Source organism: Ptychodera flava, chromosome 22, assembly GCF_041260155.1.
Source record: "Ptychodera flava strain L36383 chromosome 22, AS_Pfla_20210202, whole genome shotgun sequence".
NCBI lineage: Eukaryota > Metazoa > Hemichordata > Enteropneusta > Ptychoderidae > Ptychodera > Ptychodera flava.
Genome location: NC_091949.1, coordinates 8,391,599 through 8,404,773, shown reverse-complemented (window position 1 = coordinate 8,404,773; position 13,175 = coordinate 8,391,599). Strand labels below are relative to the sequence as shown.

Here is a 13,175-nt window from a genome sequence, read left to right as displayed (position 1 = left end):
AAATCACAAGTGAATTTGGATCGAGTATGACATTAAATGGTTGTACATTGTCTCAAAGATGTTATTTTGCTAATTGTCCAATAAATATTGATTTGCAAAGAGGCTTTGTATAAATTCCGAAGTGAATTGTAAATTAAACATGAATTATGTGTTGTGTACTGCCTGCTTTTTCATTACTTGCAATGGAATGGTGAGACAGATACTGAACAATTATAAGACAACCTGGGTTTCTATATAGCTGTCGTTAGATCCTTAAAATGTACCACAGGAACTGTTCCTGTGCGAAAAGAAGTCTTATGATAGCTTTTCACAGAAGTAAACAGGTGTTAGGAGCAAAAGGGAGTGATAAGTTTGTCAAGGGAGACTTTTTAGAGTAAGTCCGTTCCATCATTTATGCACATACATATCTTTCCTTCATTTTGCCAAGTAGAGTGTGGTAAGAGTGTCCTCTTGATGACGTCATTGTTCAAGGACGACCCTGATCAGCATTGGTTTGCCGATTCACCGATACACCAGTACACAAATTAGTTCATATAATGCCCATCAAGAAGTCACATAATCTTTCGCCATAGATCGTATACTGTAAATGCGTGCAGAACACTAACGTCTTAAAGGGATATGGTCGTCGGAACTGCGCCTGTGCGAGTTTCTTAATTACAAACAATGTATTTCGTGCTCGATATCAAGATGCACCTCATCATCATAGCTGCAACATTTAAATTATACGATGATAGATTACGACAGACCTGTTTTAACTTTCATCAATCATCATTGTGCCTTGGATACATTTTTGCCATGGGTCGTATTGGTCCCATACGACCTTTGAGCGCAGTTCCAACGACTATATCCCTTTAAATAACATGTGAAAATCTAGAGGGTATAGACTTAGAACTATTCAGAAATAATTTGAAATAAAACACTTTTCGTGGCATAATTTGGTTTTATTTACATTTATTTGACTTACTGATGATCTGATTGTCAGTAAATCACCAGAAAACGCTTTCATTGTTGTGAACTAATAACGAGACATAGTTCAGGCCTCGAGATTTCAAATTTAGCCATTCACATATCGAGCCCCATTTATTTCCCGAAGAATTCAAAACAATGCGATTCCAATGCCACGTAGCTCCATCGTCCTACATTACACAATCCACGGCACCTCCTACAAACAAATGCAAAACGGCAAAATTAGTCAGGTAAATAACAAAATTTAAACTGCTACCGTTTAGTAGTGGACGAATAGCTCTTCTTGGGGGTTTATCGAACACGAAAAACTCTGCAAAGCAAATTTAAAAATCGCTCAATTGTACCGGCCTTGCTAAATTTTTAAAAAGATGTGTTCTTTTGAAAGTCGAGATCAAATATCGTGGAAATTTCGAAATTTTGGTAAAAAGTAAGTATGCAATGCAAGATCGAAACGAAAAAATGAAATTTTCGAAGTCGAAAAAATGTATCCTAGAGTCCCGATCACCCCCTTCCAAAGCTTTATTGGTCCGTCCCTTACTCTGTCTACCACAATCACTCTTTTCAGTCAATTTCACCAGTTGTAAAATCTACCGTCATCTCAGTAAAGACGGTGTTGTCAGTTTCCGGATCTTTTTCGGTGAGATAGATCAAGATAGCTATTATTGCGCGCAGGGGATTTCTATCCGTTAAAAGGTGATATGCAAAACTCGCTGTCAGCTGTTGCCACAGAGGATGGCGAGCCTACCACCCTGCATTAACATTATGTTAAACTTAGCAAAGTATGTCAAAGGAAAGCATACCATGTTTTGTCTCGGCATCATGACACAGTTTGTAGTATTTTCCGTTTGCCTTGAGACGTTCAAAGGCTGGGTTGAACCAATCCACAGCACGACTTCCCTTCTTGAAGATGTTGTGTACGGAGAGATCGTGGTGTTGAGAGGCACACTCGATGCTCGACCCGAGCTTCTCCAGATCGTCAGTATCTTCGGGCATGGCTTTGGCTGGCACGAAAACTGCGTCAACCTTCATAATAGAAAGTCATAACATTATGAGTTTGGCATAGATTTGATGTCTTCCTCAGTGTGACACGCAAGCTGGAGCAAACGTTTGACGTACAAACGCATCCAAACGCAGTCAACTTCACTATTTAACCACCGTCCATGGGTGGAGGGACGGTGATTCAACCCACGACGTGTTGAAACGAGTTGGCATTACCAAGCTCTCAAAGAAGTGAATGCATTTCATATAAATTTATATCACAGCGAATTACCGCATGAAAACCACATTTAGCTGTATCTTTTTGCATTTACTCGCCAAAACAATACCAGCCAATATTTAGAGAGATGTTTTGGATTCCTGTTATTGTCTTTGAAAATGTCAGTATCCCAATCTTTGGACCTAGATTTGGTCGATTAGGCCTACTAGGAAATTCACGCGCTCACACATACATTCTCACATACGCGGCGGCCATACTTGAGTTGCAACTCCAAATTATTTAGTTTGAATAATTATAATGTTTGAAAAACGTTCTGTGGTCACACTTCGGTAAGCATTTACGTTGCATTTAATTTCAAGCCGTTTTACCGACAAAAATACTGGTCCACCTATACGTGACGCAAAGAACAGCGCCAAAGCACAGCTAGCTCTAAAAAGTGTTGAAGGACAAAATTTGAGATGACACCACATGGCATATCCAAACTGCTAAACTCGACACGCCACCACCGCCCACATTTCATAACTGAAGATAACACAATGATCAAGACAACGACGAGGTAATAGAAACAGCGAAAACCATATCATCAAACGTCTAGAGCTCCGACAGCTGTTACTTTAGATAGATAGATAGATAGATAATAGATAGATAGATAGATCAGTGTTCGCGGTGACTTTTTTCTCATCGCGTACGGCATACGCATTAGTCTGCTAAAATTGCGTAATGGCTGGATTTGAGTGCGTAATTTTACTTCCGCACTCGATTGATGAACTGACTGCAAAATACAATGTGCCGTTGAATAAACCTACACTACATATTCGGATTGTACGATGTAACATTATTTTAATGAAAACAGTTTAACGAACAACTTGTCACTTGAACAATGTTGAAACGTAACAGCGAAGGGTATACATGCGACCGTCAAAACACATCGGGCAACCCAAAAGTTAGAGTTATGGCAGCTTATCCAGACACTTCTGCAGTGTTCAAAATTTATCGGGATTCCGACGAGCTCTACCGATGAATCATTTTTTTTCACGGACTCGTAGAGCAAAGTTGAAAGAAAACAGATTTGTCACGTCTGCTTCGACGCCATGTGCTTGATCAAAATTTGGGAACGGCGAGACGCGATGATCGTGCACGGTTGGCATTTATATAATTTGTCGCAACATTTCTGTCAATATGACACTTTGTGTCATAAGTTTCAGAAACTATCGCTCGCCTGAAAATTAGCAACGTAATTCATAGGCACAGCTGACATGATAACGTGCCTAACGTGATAACGTGTGAACTACGATGCCGATTTTTCAGACAAAGACCAGCAGAGAATCCGAAACTTTCCACACAAAATGTGTGATTGACAGAAATGTGCTTCAACAAATTTCGTCTGGTTGTCGCCTAAGCTAAGTAGTGGGGAGTGCTTTCGGTGTTATCCTTTGCGTATAGGAAACGCATAACAATGAAAAAAATGCGTAGAGAGTCAATTTCAATGCGTAAATACGCACGATTTTTGCGTAAACGCGAACTCTGTAGATAGATAGATAGATAGATAGATAGATAGACAGACAGACAGACAGACAGACACACACACATACATACATACATACATACATACATACATACATACATACATACATACATACACACACACATACACACATACATACACACACATACATACATACATACATACATACATACATACATACATACATACATACATACATACATACATACATACATACATACATACATACATACATACATACATACATACATACACTGTATGAAATGTTCTCGACTAAACTTAGTCATATACTCACCTCCCCTGCTCTGAGAAGGTGTAAGACTTTGTACATCTTCTTTAAGTAGACCTTGCTTTCGGTGGGCAAGGGACTCAGGTCGACTGTACCATCGAGAGCGAGACACTTTTCATCGGCTGTCCACCCGCTCAAGAAAGCTAATATCGGACAGAAAATGCACAAGGAAAAAAGTAAATAAGGGTGTTTTGTTGTCGTTTTTGTTGTTATTGGTTGATAAAAAATTGAAGAATACAAGTATTTAAATTTTGTTGATTAATTTTACTCTTGAACTTCTCAATAACTGTCAAAGAAAACAAATTATTTGTAGAGCTTCGGAGGATTTGAGTTGCCAAGAAGACTGAATACAGTCCCAGTGTCCATTCTTTTCTACACATGCTACACAAAGGGATGAATCGATGGATTCAAACACAGCATCTAACTTGAACATCTTTACCTACGCTCCGGCAAATGAGTGGGAAAATGGCGATTTTCACGAAGAACCAAGATAAATTCAATCAAATTTGAATCTCCCTATCACATCTGTGGGTTCTGCGTCGGGCTGCGATTTAAATGAACCACGAATGGAAAATATTTCTTAGTAGGTTGTTAAAACCAGTGGGGGTTTAACGTTACAACTGACATGGTGCCCTTGACAATGACGTCACTGTGACTTTTTCACAGTAACACGGAGAGAAATGAAAATGTCATGCCGTAAAACTGATTTTAGCACTATTGAAACTATCTATACTCCGAAACAACAAATTTAAAAATAATTGATTGGTGAGAAAATTTTGTTTCATCAAGAATTTCTTGAAACTAAAATCTTATACTATATTCCGAAACAACAAAAATAATTTATTGGTGAGAAATTTGTGTTTCAACAAGAATTTCTTGAAACTGGAATCTTATGTTAAGAACAATTGTACAGAATCGATGATCAAAACTAAGACTGCATGGGATCTATGCGTGCTGATGGTCAGTATGAATTCGTTTGAACTAAAACGCGTTACTCCATTTAACATACTTGTATACCAGCAGATTACTGCTGATGGTATTCATTATGAATTAAAACTTGTATTTGGCAGTAGATCAATTAGTAAAAAAAATATTGCCCGGGATTCTGCAAAATATCCTAAAGCTTCAGTTTAAAATAAGCGTATCAATTGAAGTCAGAAATGAAAACTGTAAAAACGAAAAGGCAGCGTACCAACGCGTTTTCCGGTGACGTCAGCAAGGTCAACTCCTTTTGGGTTGCCTTTCAGGACGTAAAATTCTCCATACGGATTGTCAGAATTGTAGATGGGTACGCTGAAACTGAATAAGGGAACACGTAGAGGTGTTCGGAAATATCCAATGCACCCGTCATACCATTGACCAAGTATGCCTACGATCAGAGAGAGAGAGAGAGACAGAGAGACACAGAGAGACAGAGATGTGCGTTTTTAAATTATTCGTTAGAATGACTATAATCTTACCACAAAAAAGGTGCCAGGCTGTCTTGCAAATTATCCTGCAGACTGTCGACCAGTGCGAAATAAACAATTCCAACAATCGAAGTGGATAATTTCACTAATCAAAGCTGTGTAATGAGAAGTACGCCATATATATGGATAGCATTTGTATTGCGTACGCACCTTCTCCGGCTACGGCGCCACCAGACTCTTCGTGACGGTAACAATTGTCGTAGTCGTCATAAATGATATCACAATCCTGACCAGCTTCTTTACAGACTGGCAATTCCAACCGAGGAGAAAACAGATAACGAGTGAAAAAAACTATCCAAAAATGTCGGTATTTGAAACACCAGTTATCTGAAAGACATCTTGTGGGCTTTCACGACCGGTTTCCTGTACTGTACGTTACTGCATCTCGACAGTTTCATCGAAAATATTACAACTTTTGTCGATAGAAACTCGAAATTACTTTATCGCTTCATAGCAAGCATAATCTCAAACTTTTGAAAGGGGAATCATCGTCAACAGTCGCGGCGTTACTGTTGGCGAAATAATTCAGTTCTGACTATAAAGTTTACTAACATTTTCAGTGTCAGTTGTAAGAGGTAAGATAAGAGCACGGTGGTCTGTGTTACATTAAAATCAATACCATCGTGACAGAATGCTTAGAAAAAAGCACGTGGCAGAATTGTTATTTGAACTCCGAACTTATGACAAGTGCCTTTTATACTTCGCGATGATAATGGCGATATAATTAATTGTTGAGAAAAGCATACCTTCCAATACCACATCCTTGTGGAATCCTTGTATGTTGCCGTCTGCGTCCCTACACAAAAAGATGTATTTTCCTTTATCACAATTAAAAAAAACATATTGTTTTTATAATTATGGGCTTTTTACACTTACAATATTATTCGAGTTTATTTAGACTACTTGATGGTGGAAAAAGAGTTCCATTGAACACCTGATTATAAGCTTACTTTTCGCGCAAATTGGAGAAGATTGTAAAATGTAGAAAACAATGAAAGTATCAATGCCTTTCATATTTTGTCCCGAAAATAGTTGTATTATAGTGAAACAGATGTGAGACATAAATATGGTAACAATCACCAGACAGACAGACAGACAGACAGACAGACAGACAGACAGACACGCTCGTGAAGACGGTGGAAAGTGGAAAGATTATTTGAAGAGTAATTAACAGTTTAAAGAGACACAGGGACAGAAAAGATGGCAAACAAACCGTCGACTGTGTGAAAGGGTTATTACTAAGTAGGACGTCGAAACTTCAACCTTAGCATACATGTTGTCGCATGTGCGTTTTCGGCATAAAGTTTTTGAGCAACGCGCAAGTGGGTTTTTACCATTCTTTCAGTCATATTTGTCTACCAACAATATTATGATGGTAACTTGCTGTGACATTTCATCTTAGTCATCAGCACTGATGCACATTATCGCAATAGCATCGCAAGAGAATGAATGTAAAACTTACAGATATTCGTGCGGTTTGCCAACACCCATTCCGGTTGCAAACAACCACGGTTCGTTGAAGTCATTTCGACCATGCTTAGCCTCATCAGACTTCTTCGATGATGACTTGAAGAAACAACAAATTGTAGCATTTAATGAAAAAGTATGGTTTTTTTACCAATATCTACATCTGCTTCCGACATTTATGTTTTTTGTGTTACTTTTTCGTCGCGTAAACAAGTAACACTGGTGAAGTAACACTGAACAGTGGCGGCGCCCTTTCTACGACAACGAGGGCATAGCACAGCCACCTTCGGCTTGCTGTACATAGATGGATGAGCGTTTTGCACGTATCTCTGATTCGCACAAAGCATTTTACATTCATCTCATCATTACGTAGGCTTGGAATTTCAGTGATACTTACCATAAGGAATCCCAACAGCCCCTGGTAAGCAAACGTTCCCTGAACTGCAAAATTTAAAATAATCGAAATATGTCGAATTACGAAATATTATTTTTTGATGCCGCAGATGAAATGCTGGTACCAATCGTATTCCAAGTATTTCCTGCACTACTTTTTACAATGACGGTCTCTGTTCTTTGACGAAGGTCTCACGCATGCTTTTTTGAAATGTATGCATGGGTCTCTGAGAATGTGCGTTTTCCCTAATCATATTATTGCCACCAGTAATTTGTGGCATGAATAAATGAAAGATACTGCGACAACTGTATCCCTTTAGATTTTCACAATGATCTTCAAGGAGCACCATGGAGCACGCTTTGCCAGTTCACTTCTCCATCAGATAGTTTATATTCATAAAATTTAGAGCTATTCAAAAAATTAAAACACGTTAACTGATGACTTGTCAATCGGAAGTATTGAATCACAAAGATATGACCTTTATCTGATCAAAGGCCAGCATGCCCCTTGGCATCGAATATTACCGTTATCTGGTGTGGTCACTCAAAAGGTGGAAAGTCCAAACAATACGTGATATATAAAGTGGGTCCATATAAGAAAATTTAACTCCCAGGATTCAAACATTCCCCATGAATTCCCCATGAAAATCCGACAAAACACCTTCAACTGCGGCAGCTGTTTTAGTTTGCACAGCTACATATTCACATCTGGTTGTAAGATTCGTTTTTGCACGGAACAGCAGCTAATTTTATTATGTTTGAACAACAGAACTAAGCAGTTATGCAGTTAATTAGTATGATGAACTAATGAACCAGGACGATTTGTTTATCATGACAAAAAAACCGTGAAGTTTCAAAGAAGATGACTGAATGTACTTATTCTCTTCTGAACTCCTGTTGCCCTAGAAAGTAACGATGTCGCGTACGCTAGATTTTTTACTTTTGCTCACCGTTTAAACTTTAAAAGAAGTGGAACAATATACCCAATATTCTGAGTTGCGATTGAGGAAAATTTACGTAGCTGTCATATTTGTCACCAATATTGTCAAGGTATAAGATCATTGGCAGCAATGCACACGTCCTAGCGTGCATATTTTCCGATCAGGAAAACCAGTTCGCACTGAGCTGGTTGAAAAACGAGTGAAATGCCAACATCCGTGCAAAACTACAGACGAATTGTATAATTTCTAAAAAAATGTGAAATGTCGAGCAAATGTTATGAAATTGAATTTCATGTAAACTTTCGTGCACTTATCTGATTGGGTTAATTGGTTGACAACAGTAGTTGAAAAAACCAGCTAACGAAGCTTATGCCGAACTCTCGTTTGATTACAAAAAGCCAATATAATAAAACCTGCTGAAAGAAAACCATGGAGGATTACGAAGAAATTTAAATATTTTTTAACGAGAGTTTGATTCTAGTCAGTCTAATTCAGAAGACATCGTCTATGCGGGAAAAAAAAACAGATGCAAGAGAAAAAGTATATTAGAATAAGTCTAACAGGTTAATCCGCACTTTTTAAACCGCTCCTGAAACATTTTTATTAAAACACGAATGCATAAAAGAAACTTTAAATGGAATAACGACTTACGGAGAACGGAGACGAAGAGAACGCCGACGACAGTACTGCTCGCCATGACTGATGCCAACGTGTCGATGATGAGAAATAGACAAACCTATTGTTACAGCTTTGGATTAATGCAAAGGTCGAACACAGGCATGACGGTCAGGGACACATCGTTCATCAGTCCAAAGATAAGAAGAACAAAACATTGTCAGGACACAAAGTTAATCTTGATGATCGGTAATTACCGGTTGTATTTTATATCAGCAAGTATCAAGATATCTGGGGGTCACAGTTGAATGGACTTTTGTGTGATGTGTCTGTCTTTTATTGTCCTCTGCTCCTTCGCCGCACGTAATCCCTCCTTTTGTTTTTGCAAACATAAGCTTTACTGTTTCCTCGTCATTTCAAAGAACATACTAGGTAAGGTTTTATGACATCATGGGGATCATTGACACACTGGTTGGACGTGAACGGACTGATCATTGCTCTTGTTGACCGACTATGGCATATACATGTATTCATGGCTGGTGTCATTTTTCATGGAAGAATCGTATTTATACCAAGCACAGCTGTATCCACCATCACCTCATACAAATAACTGCACACCTTAGATAAATGCATATACATAGGTTCATCTACACAGTGGGAATGTCCCCCAGTTTGGCAGGGAGGGGGTAAATTAAATAGTAATGATCAAATAGTTTGTCAGATACACTCATGGCATCATCAAACAATTTATTGACGTCTGGCAATATTAAATGAGTCTGAAGTTTGATGTAACCTGATTATCAATTGGTCGACGAAAAGGGGGTTATATATCCTAACCTGCTCAATGAGTTCATGCTGCAGTCAAAGTACAGAGTATACTAAGCTCACATAATGAGTCTGGCGACTGACAAGCCAGCCTGAGGGTTGGTAACCCTCAATTCACCTTTGTCTGTGTCTGCAGTACTGACCTACTTAAATGACTGCAACAACTGGTTATAGTCCAGTGAAATGTGCAGACTGGACTGTGAACTTAGAAGTAGATCACGAGGACTACTGTATAAAGAGCATTGCATTCGACGGGTTTATGCAGTTCACACTGTTTTATGACAATTATCAGCCTACAAACAATTTGGGGGGTGCTGGTTAAGACTGAAGCACCACTATTTTCTGCAGTGCAGAGATCTAAAACATTACTTTACAAATGACTCTTCCATTGCAAGAAGAAAATGGTGTGTTGTTGACCACGCAACAAAGGTACATCATGATCATTATGGGAAAAAAATACCGTCAAGGACACTATGTGCTCACATTCGGTTTGAATTGGTCCATTCAAGAAATATTTAAACCAGGAAAAACAAGAATGACAAAAGCAAAGAAGGTCTCCAACTTAGGTACTGGAGGTCATCTTTAGGAACATGCATATCAACTTCTATAGCAATGGGAGAAGCAGATCCTAAATACATAAGCAAATGTCAACAACAAAAAACAGAGAAGGCTTGATAAAAAAGAAAAGGTGGGAGTGGGCAAAAATGCACAGGGATCTGGTAAAAAAGTAATGCTGCATCATCGATCTTCTAAACCCTACCCCCTCCTGCATATCAAATGTTTCCACCCCTTGGTATTACATAAGACCAAATGACAGGAAGTACATTTACACCTTGGAGATTTTTAATTAATGCCATGAGTGTTATCATTCTAATGTAAACAGCACTTAAGTTAGTTACAGATAGTGAAATGCCTTCCACTGTGGGTGGTGATTACAACATCTGGAATTATCCTGGATCCAAATTTCTCATCAGTTTTTGTATGTCTACATAGAAAAGTTGCAAAAATTGGTCCAAAATGAAAAAAATCACCTCAGCTTTGTTTTCTGGATCAAATTTTCCTACAAATTGGTATCAAATATGACAAAATTATGTTCACAGCCTTCAAAATTGTCTCACAACATATCCTGGGTTAGTATAGGTCATTTAAGGTCACAAACTGAGAAAAGTACCTAAAATATACAAATTTTGGGGTTTCCCAACACTTTGAGCAGAAAATTTATCTAATAACATCTTTCGGGACTTTATACCAAATTACAAAGCTATCAAACAAGGGACTTTATACCAAATTACAAAGCTATCAAACAAGTAATGTTGAGATAAAGGTTTCTTGACCAAAAATGACAATATTGTCTTAAAAATACAATTTTTTATATTTCAGGACAATTTCCACATATCTAACTATTGTCATCTCTGTACGTCTGTGTACGAAATATGAAAGCTGTCTGTCAAGGGGTTTTAAAAAGGAAACACTGTCTAAGATTTTTTGACCAAAATGACAAAATGGCACAAAAATAGTAATTTTCCCAATTTTGTCATAATTTCAACAAATTAGAAGAGTAACACCCTTGCAAAGAGACAACCTAAATTTGAGAGCGATTGGGCCGGCGGTTTCAGAGAAGAATTTTTACTGAAAATGAGAAAAATCACAAAAAAATTCAGCAAAAATACAAAATTAAGGATATCTTCACAATATTCATAAAACTGTATAAGGTTAACCTAAGGTACTTGCACACAAATTTTCAAAGCAATCAAAAAGCGTTCTTGAGTTATTAATTCTTAACCATTTTCACATTTTGTAAGCTCATTTGCATAATTTTGGCAATGCAGACTTCATTTGAACAAAATCCCATCTATAGCCCAGGATGCATCCACACACCAAATACCAAGCTGAAACGTGCAGCGGTTTGCGTGTTTTTGATGTTGGCGGACATACTGTACATACAAACATACATACATACATACATACATACATACATACATACATACAGACGCCATCGACTTCAGCCTATACGATAAACTCACATTGGTAAAACCAAATGTGAGCTAAAAAACCCATCAAACTGCTGGGTTAGCAATTCCCTGAGAACTTTTTTCAGGGAAGCAATGATCTTGCCAATTCATGAAATCTACTAGACTAGCACAGTGATGCCACTTTTTTAATGTTTTTCAAAATGACTAATTCAAGTTTTTTGCAAAAGTTTCAAGACGATGACACTATTGCAATGTTTTATCGCATTTCTACACATAAACAAATATAATTCGCTGTCACTGCACAACTCGTCAGCAGAGCCAAAACATTTTGTGATAGGGGTAAGGTTGAAGAGTACCGGCATCATGGAATGCACTGTGGAAGAGGTGCTACGGCACCCGGCCATGCACCACTCGCTTGCCATGTTGTGTTGGGCGCCATAGCACCTCTTCCGCACAGCATCCTGCAATGCCTGTACTCTACAACTTTACCCCTGTCACAAAATGACTTCCTATTTCTAGTTTTTTTTTGCAAAAGTTTCAAGACAATAACATTGCAATGTTTTTTTGCACTTCTACATATAAACAAATAAAATATGCTGTTACTGCACAACTCATCAGCAGAGTCAATAACCTTTCATGTAAATGTGTAAAATTCAAAGAATATCTGAGCAAATTGCAAAGATCATTAAGTTCAAGAAATTACAAATACACGGCTCATTTGATTTGTTGCTCTGTAATTTGCATTTAAAAATCATGTTTACTGTATATTATATATGAAGATGAAATAAAATAAACACATTTGTGATCATGTGGCTTTCAGACATATTCTTTACTGAAGGCTTAGCAATTAACAGCTTCATAGTTTGTTACAGATCGATGGGTCTAATACGCAGTGGTTTTCTGCATTGGCACACCATACAAAATAGAATTAAAAAATATGACTTCAAGGGTTTCAATGTAAAACCAAGTCAAAAAACTTTATTCACGGAATATTGTTATATTCTTCTAAGAGTCACCTCATGTTGCAATGAAATCCCTGTGGTAACCTGACCTCAGTTCATCCAAATCCTGAAGGATATTCAACTGTGTCCTAATAAGGTATAAGGTATCATGGGATATCTTACATAGCGCCCTCTTGTGAGGGACATGAAAATAGGACGGTCAGGATACTGCCCTAAAGTGTGCTGAACTGTAAATCTTTAGGACTTCACTTCAGCAGAAAATTTACAAATCAAGTTTCAGGAATTGCTCCAAGTTCATTGGCAAACAGGCATAAACAGCTTGTGCAAGTAGACATTATCTGGTACAGGTGTTTTTGTCTGCCCGCAAACTTGATAACTCGGCAAAATTGTTTTACCAGATTTTGAAAGACTTGGCAACTGTGATGCCTCAGATTGAAGCTGACGGAAAGTCACCCTACAATCAGATGTCAAAAATCATAAAAGCCAGATTCCTTTCAGAAATATGGCAGAGATATGAGAAGCGAAAGACTTTCA

The 13,175-nt window shown here is 37.9% G+C and overlaps 1 protein-coding gene across 1 annotated transcript; it reads right to left on the bottom strand.

Moving 5' to 3' along the window:
- Positions 1-920: 920 nt before the first annotated feature.
- LOC139122607 (uncharacterized) lies at positions 921-9,063 on the bottom strand. Its single transcript, XM_070688164.1, has 9 exons — positions 8,918-9,063; positions 7,330-7,373; positions 6,928-7,031; positions 6,212-6,261; positions 5,616-5,711; positions 5,189-5,365; positions 4,003-4,139; positions 1,767-1,989; positions 921-1,162 (listed from the first exon to the last, which is right to left on the bottom strand). Exons 1-9 carry the CDS (start codon positions 8,961-8,963, stop codon positions 1,137-1,139), a joined length of 903 nt encoding a protein of 300 aa, XP_070544265.1. The 5' UTR covers positions 8,964-9,063; the 3' UTR covers positions 921-1,136.
- Positions 9,064-13,175: the final 4,112 nt, after the last annotated feature.

Bases quoted from the DNA above. Each gene is read 5' to 3' on its own strand.
- LOC139122607 (XM_070688164.1), bottom strand. From the start codon at position 8,963: ATGGCGAGCAGTACTGTCGTCGGCGTTCTCTTCGTCTCCGTTCTCC. The intron at 7,032-7,329 runs GTAAGTATCACT...TGTTTCTTCAAG, and splicing joins GGCTGTTGGGATTCCTTATG to TCATCATCGAAGAAGTCTGA. The intron at 6,262-6,927 runs GTAAGTTTTACA...CTTTTTGTGTAG, and splicing joins GGCAAACCGCACGAATATCT to GGACGCAGACGGCAACATAC.